Consider the following 11400-nt stretch of genomic DNA (forward strand, 5'->3'; position numbering starts at 1 on the left):
GGGTGCACGCTCCAAAAGTTGCAACCTCCCTTCCTCACTGATGCGCCTGCGCACTGCAAGCAATTCTGGGAGATGTAGTTCCTATTGCCTGGGGGAGCGGCCGGGCCGCGTGCGGCCTGCTGGGAAATGTAGTTCCCGGCTGAGAGGGCCGGGCTAGACGCGCCGAGGCAGGCGCGCGGCGGGCAGGCCTGGAGGGGGCGGGCCCGCGCGGGCCTCCAAGCCGCCAGCCCTGCAGCGGAGAGGTCACGGCGTGAGGCCGCCGCCACAGTCGCCGCGAGGTCGGAGCGCCGGGCTGCACCATGGCCTACTGCCGGCAGGAAGGTAGGAGATGGGGCTGCGTGGAGACGGCCTACGAGGGCCTGCAGGGGACACGCGGTCTGTGCAGCCCGCCGGACCCCCGCGCCCCCACTGCAGACGCGGAGGACAGTCCTCGGGACCCTCGGGTTGGGCCCGGCGGCGGAGTCGCTATTCCCGGTTTTCAGATGAGAAAACCGAGGCCCGGGTAGGAGCGAGGCCGGCCGAGGTCACCGTGAGGCTCGAACCCGGACCTCGGAGGGAACAGCGCATGGGGGAGCTCGTAAACTAGGCCCGGGGGTCAGGGCTGTGCGAGCGCCCTGCCTGCGGCTGGTAACTGGGAATTTATTGATTCTAATTATAATGTTACTATGGCGCTCACCACACACCACGTGTTCCCGTTTGCACTGCCTTCAACTGTCCCGGAAAGTTGCCCCTCGGTGGGCGCTGCGCTGCGGGTGGGAGTGCCGCCCGCTGGGACGGGTCAGACCCTGGTCCAGGAATTTTGTGTGGCCTATCTCGCGACGACCTTCCTAAGTCAGGCCCTGCTTTTATCCGGAGAGTAAACCAAGACCCAGAAGTGACTTGGGTAAGCCACACGGCCGGCAAGTCGCAAAGCTGGGGTTGGAGGCCCGCGGTCTGATTCCAGAACTGCCCAGTCTGGTGCCCAGTGGACTCCAGGGAGCCTTCCGCTCAGAAGACACCCTGCGCAGAAAACAAAACAAAATAAAACAAAGTTGGTGCCCGCCTACTGTCTGTCTGCTTGTTACCTCTACCCGGGACCTCAGAAGTCTCCAAGCCGGGTCCAAGGGTCTTCCTGCACAACCACTAACCGGCTCTGTCCCTGAGCTGCCACCCAACTCCTCCAGGGCCTAGTGTCCAGTCTTGTAAAATGAGAAGTTGATCTTCATTTATTCCACGCATATTCATGAAGCACCTTCTCGGTGCCAGGTGAGGGGATTGGTGGACACCTGAGACTATAAAGTTCCAGAGAGAGTTGGAACTCACCCAGAAATCCTTTAGCGAATAGTCCAGCTCCCTCAGTTAATTAAGGGAATCTTAAGCCCAGAGATGGAAGTGACCCACCCAAGGTCATGCTTCAGTTAGGAGAACAGCTCAGTCTAAAATGCTAAGCCTTTTCCCAGTACCCCATTCTGCTCCTGGAATCTTCCTTCCCTGGGTCATAAAGCCATAATACTCACTGATGTCTCTAATGAGTAGTTTCCATTGATTGATATTTAACTTTGCCATGAGCAAAAGTCCTCTGCCCTCACCACTTTGTTAGACAGCAAGTCTTTTGTTTTTAATTTCCTTCTTCTAAGTCTAATTTACTTCTTCATTTAGCAAATTTTTTTTAACCTTTTGGGTATAATGAAGCTATAATCCTCATTCTTGAGGGTTTCTAGGGGTTGCAGTTTCTCTGGGAAGCAGAGGCAGGTGTTTAGATCCCTATGTTTTCCTGGATCAAAGCTCGCTCTCTTAGTTTGGGGATGAGAATTAAAAGCACTCACTTTAGGCCTTCCCTAGTTTTTATCTTATCCATGCCACTGTCCCCTAAGTCCCCAACTTCTTGTTTTTCTACCCACCGATTCTTTATGCTTCCCATGGGACTTAAAGAAACGATCCCAAACTCCTTCCAGATTAAGGCTGATGTGAGCGAGCCCCTTGCCTGATCCGGCTCCTGCTAGCCTCTAACCACCCATCACTGACCAGCCACACTGGCCTCTGGCCCTTCCCTTTGGCTGGTGCACCCTTCTTCCAGCTCTTCCCATGGCTACCTCCTCATCCTTTAAGATTCAGCTCATATGTCACCTCAGTGAGATCTTCTCTGGGTTTTTGTGTCTTTCACATCCTAAACTCTTTGAAATTACCTGGTTTATTTTTGTCATCTTCCTTCCTATGTTCTTGCAGCAAACCGAGAGCATTAGATGGGCCATATCCCCGGCACCTTTACCCAGTGAACCCATACACACGGCTGCCCTCTGTTCTGAGTCAGCCACTTGCCTGTGCACATTTACTTCAGGGGTCCACCCCCAAGCCTTGGGGTTAAAGGCCTTAGCAGGGCGTTCAAGGTGTTGGGCAGCGTGGACTCAGGCTCGCTCCCTGGCCCAGGGCCACACTGTTCCTGTCATCGTTCTTCCTTTTCTAATGCTGACTGTGTTCTCTCCTGTTGCGTCAACAAACGTTTATTGAGTACCTGTGATGTGCCAGCCACTGATCACATGGCAGTGGGCACAGGTGGGCTGCCTTCGTGGCATGGTGGAGGTGGCGGGCGCCCCTTCTGGGTTGGATGTACCAGAGATTCTGCTGTGTAAAGACCCACGCATGTTCTAGGGGGAATGAGACCACCCATCCAAGGTTTTTTTTTTCTCTAACCTACTTCATAGTGATAGCCGTTCTGTCTTCTGCCCTCTGCTGGGTCTGGGGGTCTTCATGTCTGAATTCAGAGTTCATTCCTCCGTTCACTTTTTCAACAAATACTGATTACCCACTATGTCTTGGGCACTGTTCTGGGCTCCGAGGATACTGCACTGAATGGAATAGACAAATCCTTGCCCCTGAGGAGCTGACATTTCAGTGGGGGAGACAGGTGGTAAACAAATACATAATTGGGGCTTCCCTGGTGGCGCAGTGGTTGAGAGTGCGCCTGCCGATGCAGGGGACACGGGTTCGTGCCCCGGTCCGGGAAGATCCCCATGCCGCGGAGCGGCTGGGTCCGTGAGCCATGGCCGCTGAGCCTGCGCGTCCGGAGCCTGTGCTCCGCAACGGGAGAGGCCACAACAGTGAGAGGCCCGCGTACCGCAAAAAAAAACCAAAAACAAATACATAATTGTTAGGTGAGAAAAAGCAGGTTAAGGGTGATGGGGAGTGATGAAGGAAGATGGCATCTGAGCAGGAGGTATGAAGTCAGGGAGAGGGAGGCTGTGAGGGTATCTGAATGTGCTCCTTATTTTCCCATTGCTACGATATGAATGTGTCCCCCCCAGAATTCACATGCTGAAATCCAAACCCCAGGGTGAGTGGTATTAGTGGGTGGGGCCTTTGAGAGGAGCTCGAGTCATGAGGGTGGGGCCCTTATTAGGCCGCTTAAAAGGTTGATTCTGCTACAGTGAGTACAGCATCAGGGGTCCCTGCTTCCTGAATTGGAGAGATACATTTTTGTGTTGATTTTTAAATTTTTCTTTTATTACTGTCATGTAAACGTCTCAGGAACCTGCTCTTATAACATGTGCCCGTGGGCTTCAGTGACTCTAAAACTGGACAGATGAGTGGATTGAATTCTCACAGCATTCAGTTTACAACATTAATTCAGTCTCGTAGATGATATTTCACTGAATTGCCCCTTGCATGGAGAATGTGCTTCTGTGCCAGTGGTGGGTCCTTGAGGTTACTGTCCCTGTGCCACTGTCTGATGGCCAAGGTCATCCAAGGCCAATCTCTGACCGAGGAGCCTTTGCTGTGGAGACCAGGAAGTCGCTGGCCCTCCTTGGCTGGGAGTTAAGTCCACCCCAGGCCTTTTCTCCCATCGGCCGTGATCATGAAAATCTTGACTTGGAACTCTGAGAGGGCATAAGGTGGTTATCCACGTCCTTCTGAATATGCTTGTATCAACTTTTTAAGGTTATCTTGGAAGTGAAAACAAGCATTTTTATATTTTCTCCAGAGAAATGTAATGAGACTTCCAGTCTAGCTGGTTACCCCACTAGTTGGCAGTCATGATGAGTTCTCTTTTCACAGTTGGGACTCGGGGATCGGTGAGCACTGTCCTTTTGTCAGTCCTGTGTGCACTCTCAGACATTCCTGCTGGGACAGACATGCAGTGGACAGGGTGACACACTCGCAATCTTTCAGACCAGAGTTTGTGTTCCTGCTCTGCCTTCACGTACTATGTGCCTTCGGGCTGGTTTCCTACCTTCTCTGGGCCTCCGTTTCCTCTCTCTGTAAAAAGGAGATTAGTAATACCCACCTCACAGTGTTGGTGTAAGGATTAAGTGAGCTGACGGGTGGGGAAACTCACTGAGTAGGGCCCAAGCGTGTAAAAGATGCAGTTATGTTCTGCCGTTAACAATTCTGATTCCAGTTCCAGTGTGTGGGTATTTCCCCCACATCAAGCAATTCTCTGACACCAGCAGTATGTCCTCCAATTCAGCTCAATCTGTCACTGTTTACCTGGAGATGGTGTCAGATCCCACAGTTTAAGGGCTCAGGTCTGCAACACCCCTCTCCGCCGCCCCAACTGCAGGTGCCAGTCACAAGTCCAGGTTGTCATCTGTTCTTCTTAACCACTGGCTGTAGATTAGAGGTTCCCACGACCTCCTCCTAGCGTTGGATTAATTTGCTAGAGCAGCTCACAGAACTCAGAGAAACAGTTTACTTACTAGATCGCTGGATTATTATAAAAGGATAGAATATTATATTAACAGATATAACTCAGGAACAGCTGGATGGAAGAGACGCACAAGGCAAGGTGTGGGGAAGGGGCGGAGCCTCCATGCCTTCTCTTCCCAAACCTCCACGTGTTCACCTGTCCGCTTGGGCTTTTGCGGAGGCTTCATTACATAGGCATGATTGATTAAATCATCGGCCTCTGGCAGCTGATTCAGCCTCCAGCTCCTCTCCCTTCCCCAGGGTGGGATGCGGGGTGGGGGGGGGGGTGCGTTGGGACTGAAAGCTCCAACCCTCTAATCCCAGGGCTGTTTCTCCTGGCAACCAGCCCCCATCCTCAGGCTCCCCCAAGTCATCCTATTAACATAACAAAGAGATCTTTATGCTCTCATCACTTGGGAAACTGAAATTTTAGGAGCTCTGTGCTAAGAATGGGGTCAAAGGTGAAATATATATTTCTTATTCTAAATGACAGTATCACATCCTTCGATCCAGCATAACCGATCTCTCTGGGGGATGTCCAGAAAGGTGCCTGGGAGGACTCGGCCTGTGGGAGGAACCTGGAACATTCTGGGTGGGGTTGTGCATCAATCACTTGGGAGCCCGTCAGTGGTGTGGACGTGCAGAGAGCTTGATTCAGCTTCTGTTCTGTGAGGCTGGGCCTCTGGGCCTCATAAGCCCCACAGGTGCCTCCCGTGCTGAGCAGGCTTGGACGCCTTGCCTTGGCCTGAGACCGGCCTCCCCATTCGGCTGGGCCCGGCTGAGACCTTGGTAAACAAAACTGTCAGAGCTGAGCTGAGCAATTGTGTCAGCTTATTTATTTTGCTTAGCACGCAGCACTTTTGCAGGCTGCTTTCAAGTGTTCTGAACACTGGCCAGAATTACCAAGGTCTTCAGGTTCTTCAACATGCCCTGGCTGCCCGGCCCCAATCCTTTCCCAGGCCACTTGGGACAAGCCACCTTCTCTGAGATAGAATGGGAGGTGTTGGAGAGAACCCTCAGGTGTTCTGAGCAGGCCGTGGTCCTGAGCGTGCCGAGGGTCAGCTGCCATTACTGTCACCCCTCCTGGGAGACCCTGTACAGGTGTGGGGAGGGTGTAAACACCAAGTACCTTCCCTCTGTCCCCTCTGCTGTCCTCACTGGCACGTCTCTCTGGTGTTTACTGTCAACCTCGTGCTTTTCCCAAGCCTCTTCCGGAGGAGCCCGATTGGTGAAATGTTATCTGAAGGCACCTGCTGGCAGGTCCTGAGGGGCCTGGAGCAAGTGGACCAGGTGCTCACAGGGACGGGAAGTGACAGAGCCGTCAGAGCTCATGGGAGTTCTGAGCAGAGGAAGAAGACCCGTTTGTTAGATGTCAGCAAACTTGGGGACTGAAAACAGCTGCATTTGATGGCTTGGGGCATCTCGTCTCCCACTCGAGGATGCACATGGCACCAGCAGGAGCCATCTTCCTCCTCCCCAGTCCGGTCACAGGCACGTGATGCAGGAGCGGCTGCTAGACCTTCCCCCAGAGTCAGCAGTGAGCGAGTCCCCAGCCTGGGGAGCACCACTGAACTCACTTCGGGGTTTCAAATGGGACAGTCTTCAAACAAGGTTTTCGTGGCTGCTTGGGTTTAGGGCTGATTCACAGCTCCTGGGTGAAACATTTCTCCCTCTGTTCTCCAAACACTAGGGAAGGATCGAATCATATTTGTGACCAAAGAAGACCATGAAACTCCAAGCAACGCGGAGCTGGTGGCCGACGACCCCAATGATCCTTACGAGGAGCACGGTGAGTGCTGGGCGGGGGTGGGAGTCCAACATCCCTGGCCGCGGCTGGGTTTCCAGGTGTCTACCTTGGCCACCACTGCTCCTGGGACACTGAGTGCATCTCCATCAGGTGTGAGGGGCTGTGTGCTTTCCAGCCCTCGTTCGCACGCGCTTCCCTGGCCATCAGGCTGAACCTAGGAGTTTCTTCTTTCTTCCGCCTCTCTTTCTTTTGATTTTTTGAATGGTTTTCCATTTTTATAAGAATGGAGCGCAGTGCTCTGGCACGTCACTCGCTTTTTCCTGCCCACCATGCCTTGGACATCTTCCAGCCTCGCTTTTACCAGTCCTCACACTGTGCTGAGCTGACAGCAGCTGAGGAGCGGGAGGGGCTTGAGGAGAAGGTCCGGGGCGCAGGGGCTCCTGACCATCTGTGTGAAAGGAGGAGACCAGCACCTTGACTCCTTCCAGTGTTTGGGCTTTCAAAGCTTCTCAGTAACCATCCAAGTGGTTACTTCCGCTTTGGATTAAATGGTTTCCCGGTGTAGTTCTTGGAGCACAGGCACGGCCACAGCACTGGGAGGCGGCTTAGGACACAGAGCAGTGCTGCACACGGAGAGAGTCGCTGATGGTGACCTTTCCGACTGAGCCGGGAATGCTGGGTTTGTGCCGGGCATTTGAACCCCATCCCGAGGGAGCAGCAGGTCCACTGGTGAGTGCCGGCCAGGCAGTGGTTCATGTTACCGTTATGCCTATGAGGGCTGGTCTTGGTTTTGCTTTTTCTGAAACCTCAGGCAGCACCTCTCACACTTGCTTGCTCATCTTCCTGTCCCAGGACTGATCCTGCCCAACGGAGACATCAACTGGAACTGCCCGTGCCTGGGGGGCATGGCCAGCGGCCCGTGTGGGGAACAGTTCAAGGCGGCCTTTTCCTGCTTCCACTACAGCACAGAGGATGTCAAGGGGTCGGACTGTGTAGACCAGTTCCGGGCCATGCAGGAGTGCATGCAGAAGTACCCGGACCTCTATCCCCAGGAGGAGGAGGATCGATTAGAGGAAACGGCTGTCTCTGAGGCTGCCACAACCAAAGAAGAGGTCTAGCTAATGAGGGCCCTGGTCTCCAGCCTCCTTCAGAGAGGATGAACCTCTCCAAGAAAGTGTCTCTCCCTCTGTTGTTCTGTGCACTGTAATGTACAAAATAACTTATTGAGCTGATCAGGGGTCTTGGCCCCTTGACATGTACACTGAAACATGGGTTGTATGTATGTGTGTCTCATATAACCTGTCAGCGAATGTAGCTGCCACTTTTGAATTCTCAGATTGTCCTGAATTTTGCCATTTTGAAATAATGTGCTGAATAATCTCAGCAACCAAAAATCTTTATCTGGGTGTGTCTTGTGAGTGAGATGATTTATTCTGATTCATTGTATCCCTTTTAGTAGATTTTATACCCAGTTGGAAAGTGAAATAGAAACAAACATCTTCCTTTAAAAATGCTGGAGGGGGGCATTCCTTATAGAAGAGGCGGGATGATCAGACCTGGAGGATTTGACGAAGCACTATGCTTCACTTCTGATATATTTTGGGTTCTAGTTTGCATTGAGCTCCACGTTTTCTACGTTTGGAAAACAGAGCTTTGGACCCTCTGAGTGACTGACTCCCTTTGTAAGTGAAGAGAAAGGCTGTTTTTTTCTCTTTTTGTTATCCCAAAAGCCCTGCTTTGGGGTCTGTGTTCACACTGGCTCTGTCTCAGCCTGTACACTGGCTCTGTCTCAGCCTGTTCAGATGCAATGTTCTTGAGAGGTGGGGACCTAATCATTACCAAAGTAGCACCTGAGAGAGGAAACAGTGTCAATTAAAAGGAAAACGTGATTTTTACGTGATTTTTGAGTGGGTTTTAATTTGCTTTTCCTAATTAAAAATGTTGTGATGATATAAGGAAATATAAATTATGAAAAATTCAATTGAAATTCTCCTTTGAAGATACTGGTAGATCACTTTGAATCTGTTAAAATTTTCTGTGTTGCGTCCATACGGAGCTCACTGATTCTGTGAGCAGATGCCTTCACACAGGCGTCGCTGTCAACATTAACGTGTTGTATTTGTTAGAAATGAGTCCCAGCCCACACTGCCCAGGGGACATGAAGCATGAGCACAGGAGGCTGCCTTCCACCCCAGAGAGTGAGCTGTTGGCTCTCTGAAGCCTGGAGGCCCGGCTCAGGGTGAGGAGTGCGGTTCTAAGTCTGGCGTCAGGAAGCCGGAGCCACCAGCTTTGGAAGCCGTGCAGCCTGGAGGAGCTTTGGGACTTCTTTGAGCTGCAGGCAGAGCCTTGCATGTTTAATAAACATACTTTTTCAGGAAACGTTTTGATCAAGATGTCACCTGTGACTAGTCCTGGATCCCATTCATTTGATACATTCAGGGAACCTCTACCGTCCATGTCCTAGGGACACAGGGAGGTGACTTATCTGGCCTCTGCTTGTATGAAGCTACAGTCCAGCCAGGGGTCAGCATTTACTAGAAAGCAAGAAGAATCAGAAAAGCAGATTCCAGGTGCAAGGACAGGATGGCAGAGTAGAAGGACCTGAGCTCACCTCCTCTCACGAAAATGCCAAAATCACAACTAACTGCTGAACAATCATAGACAAAAAAGGACTAGAACCTACTAAAAAAGATATTCTACTTCCAAAGAAGAAGCCACAACGAGAGGGTAGGAGGGGCGCATTCGTGATAAAATCAAACCCCATATCCACCAGGTAGGCAACCCACAAGTTGGAAAATAATTATATTGCAGAGGTTCTCCCACAGGAGTGAGAGTTCTGAGCCCCAAGTCAGGCTCCCCAGTCTGGGGGTCTGGCATCAGGAGGAGGAGACCCCAGAGCATTTGGCTTTGAAGGCCAGCGGGGCTTGATCGCAGGAACTCCACAGGACTGGGGGTAACAGAAATGCCACTCTTAGAGGATACAAGGTCTTGTGTGCACCAGGACCCAGGGGAAAAAGCAGTGACTTCATAGGATCCTGGACCAGACCTACCTGCTGGTCTTGGAGGGTCTCCTGGGGAGGTGGGAGGCAGCTGTAGCTCACTGTAACTCACTTGGGGACAAGGACACTGGTGGCGGACGTTCTGGGGTGTACTCATTGTCGTGAGCTGTCCTGGAGGTCACCATTTTGGCACTGAGACCTGGCCCCAACCATCAGCCCTTTCGCTCCAGTGCTGGGATGCCTCAGGCCAAACAACCAACAGGGTGGGAGCATAGCCCCACCCATCAGCAGCCAGGCTGCTTAAAGCCTTCCTGAGCCTGGAGCCACCTCTAAACACACCCCTTGATATGGCCCTGCCGACCACAGGCAAAAGACCCAGCTCCACCCACCAGTGGGCAGGCACCAGTCCCTCCCACCAGGGATCCTGCACAAGCCTCAAAGACCAGCATCACCCACCAGGGGATAGACACCAGAAGCAAGAGGAACTACAATCCTGAAGCCTGTGGGACCGCAAACACAGAAAGTGAGACAAAAAGAGGCAGCAGAGGAATATTGTTCCAGAGGAAATAACAAGATAACCCCCCAGAAGAACAACTAAGTGAAGTGGAGATAGGCAACCTACCCAAAAAAGAATTCAGAGTAATGATAGTAAAGATGATCCAAAATCATGGAAAAAGAATGGAGGCACAGACTGAGAAGATAGAAGAAATGTTTAACAAAGAGCTAGAAGACATAAAAAACAAACAAAGTTGAACAGTAAAATAACTGAAATGAAAAAATACACTAGAAGGAATCGATAGCAGAATAAATGAAGCAGAAGAATGGAAGCGAGCTGGAAGACAGAATGGTGGAAATCACTGTCACGAAAGAGAATAAAGAAAGAATGAAAAGAAATGAGGACTGTTTAAGAGACCTCTGGGACAACATTAAATATACCAACATTCACATTATAAGGGTCCCATAAGGAGAATAGAGAGAGAAAGGGCCTGAGAAAATATTTGAAGAGATAATAGCTGTAAACTTACCTAACCTGGAAAGGAAAAAGTCACCCAAATCCAGGAAGCACAGAGACCCATACAGGATAAACCCAAAGAACATGCTGAGGCACATATTAATCAAACGGACAAAATTTAAAGACAAACAAAATATTATAAGCAAGAAGGGAAATGCAACAAATAACATACAAGGGAATCCCCATATTGTTATCAGCTGATTTTTCAGCAGAAACTCTGCAGGCCAGAAGGGAGTGGCACAATATATTTAAAGTGATGAAAGGTAAAAACCTACAACCAAGAATACTCTACCCAGCAAGGCTCTCATTCAAATTTGATGAATAAATCAAAAGCTTTACAGACAAGGAAAAGCTAAGAGAACTCAGCACCACCAAATCAGCTTTACAACAAATGCTAAAGGAACTTCTATAGGCAGAAAAGAAAAGCCTACAACTAGAAACAAGAAAATTACGAATGGGAAAGCTCACTGGTAAAGGCAAACATACAGTAAAGGTAGGAAATCATCCACACACAAATATGATATCAAAACCAGCAGGAGAGTACAAATGTAAGATATTGGAAATGCATTTGAAATGAAGAGACCATCAACTTAATCTTGAATATATAGAGACTGCTATATCAAAACCTCATGATAACTGCAAACCAAAAGTCTACAATAGATAGACAAAAAAGAAAAAGGAATCCAAACACAACACTAAAGATAGTCGTCAAATCACAGGAGAAGAGAACAAAAGAGGAAGGGAAGAAAAAAGACCTACAAAAACAAATCCAAAACAGTTAACAAAATGGCAGTAAGAATACACATATTGGTAATTAGCTCAAATGTAAATGGATTAAATGCTCCAACCAAAAGACATAGAATGGCTGAATGGATACAAAAACAAGACCCATATATATGTTGTTCACAAGAGACCCACTTCAGATCTAGGGACACATACAGACTGGAAGTGAGAGCGTGGAGAAATGTATTCCAGGGCTT

General features: G+C 50.2%; 1 protein-coding gene across 1 annotated transcript; it reads left to right on the plus strand.

The window, feature by feature from the left end:
- Window positions 1-138: 138 nt before the first annotated feature.
- CHCHD4 (coiled-coil-helix-coiled-coil-helix domain containing 4) lies at window positions 139-8309 on the plus strand. The gene is made up of 3 exons (XM_022562559.3): window positions 139-321; window positions 6353-6451; window positions 7262-8309. Exons 1-3 carry the CDS (start codon window positions 300-302, stop codon window positions 7525-7527), a joined length of 387 nt encoding a protein of 128 aa, XP_022418267.1. The 5' UTR covers window positions 139-299; the 3' UTR covers window positions 7528-8309.
- Window positions 8310-11400: the final 3091 nt, after the last annotated feature.

Source organism: Delphinapterus leucas, chromosome 10 (genome assembly GCF_059928025.1).
Source record: "Delphinapterus leucas isolate spDelLeu-1000000601 "Yukka" chromosome 10, BTC_Dleu_Yukka2, whole genome shotgun sequence".
In the NCBI taxonomy this organism is placed as follows: Eukaryota; Metazoa; Chordata; class Mammalia; order Artiodactyla; family Monodontidae; genus Delphinapterus; species Delphinapterus leucas.

What these genes read in the sequence shown, in the direction of transcription:
- CHCHD4 (XM_022562559.3), top strand. Translation starts at nt 300, where the DNA reads ATGGCCTACTGCCGGCAGGAAG. An exon ending in GGCCTACTGCCGGCAGGAAG is followed by an intron (nt 322 to 6,352) that starts GTAGGAGATGGG and finishes TCCAAACACTAG; the next exon opens with GGAAGGATCGAATCATATTT. An exon ending in TGATCCTTACGAGGAGCACG is followed by an intron (nt 6,452 to 7,261) that starts GTGAGTGCTGGG and finishes TTCCTGTCCCAG; the next exon opens with GACTGATCCTGCCCAACGGA.